The sequence below is a fragment of the Coffea arabica genome, chromosome 1c, assembly GCF_036785885.1.
Source record: "Coffea arabica cultivar ET-39 chromosome 1c, Coffea Arabica ET-39 HiFi, whole genome shotgun sequence".
In the NCBI taxonomy this organism is placed as follows: Eukaryota; Viridiplantae; Streptophyta; class Magnoliopsida; order Gentianales; family Rubiaceae; genus Coffea; species Coffea arabica.
In genome coordinates, this window is record NC_092310.1 from 45,041,745 (window position 1) to 45,045,955 (window position 4,211).

At 35.5% G+C, this 4,211-nt stretch overlaps 1 protein-coding gene across 8 annotated transcripts; it reads right to left on the bottom strand.

The window, feature by feature from the left end:
• Positions 1-4,211, bottom strand: LOC113724421 (receptor-like protein EIX1). Of its 8 annotated transcripts, none has more exons than XR_011827040.1 (7): positions 3,829-4,211; positions 2,583-3,740; positions 2,212-2,480; positions 2,030-2,117; positions 1,828-1,919; positions 1,614-1,691; positions 1-283 (listed from the first exon to the last, which is right to left on the bottom strand). XR_011827040.1 is itself a non-coding variant. In XM_072073080.1 (7 exons), the coding sequence occupies exon 1, from the start codon at positions 4,130-4,132 to the stop codon at positions 3,020-3,022; it is 1,113 nt and encodes a 370-aa protein (XP_071929181.1). In that variant the 5' UTR covers positions 4,133-4,211; the 3' UTR covers positions 1-283; positions 1,614-1,691; positions 1,828-1,919; positions 2,030-2,117; positions 2,212-2,480; positions 2,583-2,694; positions 2,780-3,019. The 8 variants fall into 8 exon arrangements, 7 of the variants coding, with proteins under 7 accessions (XP_071929181.1, XP_071929184.1, XP_071929183.1 ...); XM_072073080.1 differs by having other exon boundaries at positions 2,583-2,694; positions 2,780-4,211; XM_072073083.1 differs by having other exon boundaries at positions 2,212-2,258; positions 2,414-2,480; positions 2,583-4,211.

Here is a 4,211-nt window from a genome sequence, read left to right on the forward strand (position 1 = left end):
TTGTCAGTTCCTAGAAAAGGATATTTAACAGCAATAAGTTTCCTTTACAATATATTCAAACAAATAATAAAATGCATATACATGCAGTATAAAAAGAAAATCTACTTAGTGAGACCAAACCATATACCAGTGCCAATTGAACAAATTGACAAAGAAAAGAACAAAGTATTTCTAATTGGCCACAAGCAAAATGATTCTAGACTTTCAATGACTAATAGCATCAGAGAGCTCCAGCTTCATTCAGACTCCCATCTCATTCCCGTGAAAGGCTGAAAGCAGATACCTATCCAGCAGTGAACGACGGGTTTTGAAAAACTTCTCTATAGACAAAACTCCAAGTTAAAAGCTACAGACAAAAAGCAATGTCATAAACCAGATTACCAAACATTTGAACAAAAAAATCCTCAAGAAACTATCATAGGAATTTGAATTTCTATGGAACACTTAATTCTGATCAGAAATATCAAATTTTGGTAAAAAAAAAAAAAGCAATTTATACCAACCTATAATAATAGTCCGAAAGTCAAAATAAGCAAATAAATAAGTAAAAGGACAAGACAGTATCTCAGGAGAAACCAAAAGCAATGAGATCTGACAAAATTTCTTGATGATATTAATGCAACCCATGAGCATCTTCACACTTCTACTTTTAATGTTCTAAACAAAAGAAAAGGAATATCTCAAGAACCGAAAAAGCAACAAAGACAATCTTAACCAAAGCCAGCAAGAATAATTAAACCCAACAGGATAATGCATCATCAGTGGAACAGTTAAATCAAATAAAACTTGGCTCTTCAGACATATTCAAAGTGGAATACATTTGAAATTATTCTACCTAAAACAATAGTAGAAATCCAATTTTACTTTCAAGCTCTTACCATCTATAATGAGTCGACCAAAAATCCAATTTTTCAATCATTCTAATAACTAATTCTACAATTTTGACAAAAAAAAAATAACTACTTCTACAACCATAAATGCAACTCACACAAATTTTTCTCCAAAAAAAATATCGCATAGGACTATGTAATTTTATTATTTCTTCTTAAAACGAGTATCTCCTTGATCAGTTCCAGTGCTTTTATCAGCAACTAAGAAAACACAACGTTTGTTGAAAAAAACAGCTAAGAAAACACAAAAGTATTTTTTTTTTGTTTTAAAGAATCCATATACACTATCCGGAAAATGAGAACCAAAACTTCACAAGAGGAAAAAATAAGAAAAATAGTTTTCTCAAAAATAAAGACACGAAAAAAAACTAAAGTTTTTAACAGTCATTGACATGAAATTTGATCTCCACAAATGGAGACTTTGGGTTGGTTACCATATGGATCGTCTTTTGTGAGTCAATAATTGAACGTACCCCTACACATAACAAACCAAAAAACAAAGAAAAAAAATCATCAGATGAGCCATGAAAACTCCATTTTCCAGAGTTTATCGACAACCTTTTCCTTCAATTTCTCTACCAAGTAATTTTTCCATATATAATAAATATCATACAAGTTTGTACAGGGGGCTCTAGAGACCCAAAAGAAAGAAACAAGTAACATAGAAACTACTTAAAAAAGAGTACAAAAGTTAAAAAAATGAAAAAATAAAATAGAGAAAACCTGAGATGAAGAAGGACGAAACCCAAGGATGCAAAATTGCCCGCAATGTTTCTCGGTGATGATCTCTCTTGGCTGCATCTGTCTTGTGAGAAAGCATGGATAAAGAAATAAGGAACAATATAGGCAAAATTTATATATTAACCAGGTGAAAATTTTTGGGGAATAAAACCAATAAATATAGAAAGGAAATAAAGATTAAGAGGCAACAAAGAACCAGATAGTTTGGAGATAGATTCTGCAAATTTCCTTGCTTCTGGAGCTAAAGAAGATCAAGCAGAGAGAGAAGATCTGGAACAACCCAATTATCTTACAAAGGGAAAAAAAAACCACAACAAGCCACAATGTTAGACAACCAAACTGGAGAACAAAAAGGAAAAAAGGCTGGAGACGTTTAGGCAGGGGAGGAAAGAACAAACCCTTTAAGCAATGAGAATAATCTTCTTGGACTATTTATATGAAAAACCGTAGGCAAGACACATTGCAAAAGATTTTCCATATCTGAACCTGCAATATCACAACAAACATAAAGTTAGGCAAGAAAACCCTCAAAAAAAATCTTTTAAAGACTACCGTATAACCACACCAAGCAATAAACAACCTGAAGAAACCAACTGCGTGTAGTTCTCTTTGTGAACTCCTCTATTTCTTTACCAGTCATAATACACACAAAAAAGCCAAAAAACAAAATAATCACCAAATGATACCCAATATTCATAAAATTTTAAAAATGAAAAAGAAAAATTCACAGCCAAGAAATATCTACAAAATAACAGGATTAACCTTAAAAGTCACTCGATTACCATGCAAATGCTTCATTTCTTTTCGTTTCCCCTCCAGAATGATTAGACGTAATTTTTTTGGGTTAATCTTGGTAGTCAAAGTGAAAGCATTGGGAGAGAGTTATTTGCAAAAGAAAAAAATTTGAAAGCAGAATCCACCAATAATATTTATTGATGAAGAAGAACTTACAAGAGAATTAAGCAGATCTGGAAGCTACCCGGAAAAGATTGCGAAAATGAGAAGAAGTGGGTGTTAAATTGGAACATTGTGATTCATTGGTTCCGGAGAGAGAGATGGTTACCTTGAGGAAACTTGTTTGCTCAGCATAATTATTTGTCAAAAGACGAGAGAGAAAAAGGTGGGAATAGATTGATGGTAGTGGTTACCTTGAGCCCCGTAAATTGGAGTGGTATTGATCCCATCAGTCCTTTCACTATAAGCCAAAAAAATATTCATAAGATACACACACATGGAGAACCAAAGAATAAAACCAAAGTCCTCATTCTCGGACAACAAGAAGAATTGCACTTCTCCTCCCAGCGAAAGCACACGAGTCGCACGTGATTGACGACCAAACTCCAGCCAATAAAATACATCCACGTCAGCACAGCAACCACCGAACCCATTCACGCTTTTACTATATAGGTTGATAATTGGCTTGGAAGGAAGGTGGCGAAGTTATTATATGATAGATTCAAAGATGTAAGGGAACTCCAATTCCAAATTCCATCCAAGAAGCCTTCGAAATATTTCTCCGAAAGGTTGAGAGAAATGAGATTGTTAAGATGAATAAGCTCATCTGATAGTGAACCATTCAGATAGTTGACAGAAAGATCCAAGTGCTGGAGGGAAGTCAAGTTCCAAGGACCTCTGGGCAATGGGCCTTCAAATGAGTTCCAACTTAAATCAAGGGAAGCAAGGGTAGTAAGACCGAAAATCCATCTAGGGATGAGGTGTCCAAGAAAATTTCTATTTCTAGAAAGATCTAGGACAGTAAGAGAAGAAAAGTTGGCATGGAAGACAAATGTATCTCTGCCAAGATAATGAGAAATTAAATCAAGCTGACAAGAGGACAAATGTACCTCTACCAAAGAAGGGATCGTGTTAATCACCTCTAGCCAATTAGACGCTAGACTAAGGTCCACGCCACTCATGTCTAGGTGTTCCAGATTCGAGAGACCAGCCAACCATTGCAGGTTATCAACTTGAAGATCGGACGAATAGACACTGCAGGTTATGCTTAAAGTGCGTAAACTTGATAGGTTTCCAAGCTGATAGGGAACCATTCCTTGAAATCCAGCTCCAGATAAATCCAGGTACCTTAGACTTCTGAGAGACCCAAAAAAACTGGGAATTGGAATTCCACTGAAATCATTTAGACTTAGATCAAGGTAACGCAAGTGAGTCAAATTTTGTAACGAATGACTGATTTTACCGCTTAATGGTGATTCTTCCTCATCACCAACGACATGAATTTCAGGAACAGGCCTCTGAAGGTGAAGTTGAATCACGCGGCCACTTCGGTTGCTACAAACAACTCCTTCCCATTTGCAGCAATCAACGTCGTGTATCCAAGACGAGAGTCTACCAGAGAGATCTTCCAAGTCTTTCTTGAAGTCCATAAGAGCTTGTTTCTCACTTGCATAGCAAGTTGCATTTACAGTTTTGCTTGAAGAACAGAGTAAAATTATTGCGACGAGTAAGAAAACAGAGAAATGGGTTGATCCACCCATGATCATGTGAAATGTCGGAAGAAATACGTTGCATTCGGCTATGTTGCAGATTCATATATAGAGCTGGATGGAAGAAATGCACAGT

What these genes read in the sequence shown, in the direction of transcription:
- LOC113724421 (XM_072073085.1), bottom strand. Translation starts at nt 4,132, where the DNA reads ATGATCATGGGTGGATCAACCCATTTCTCTGTTTTCTTACTCGTCGCA.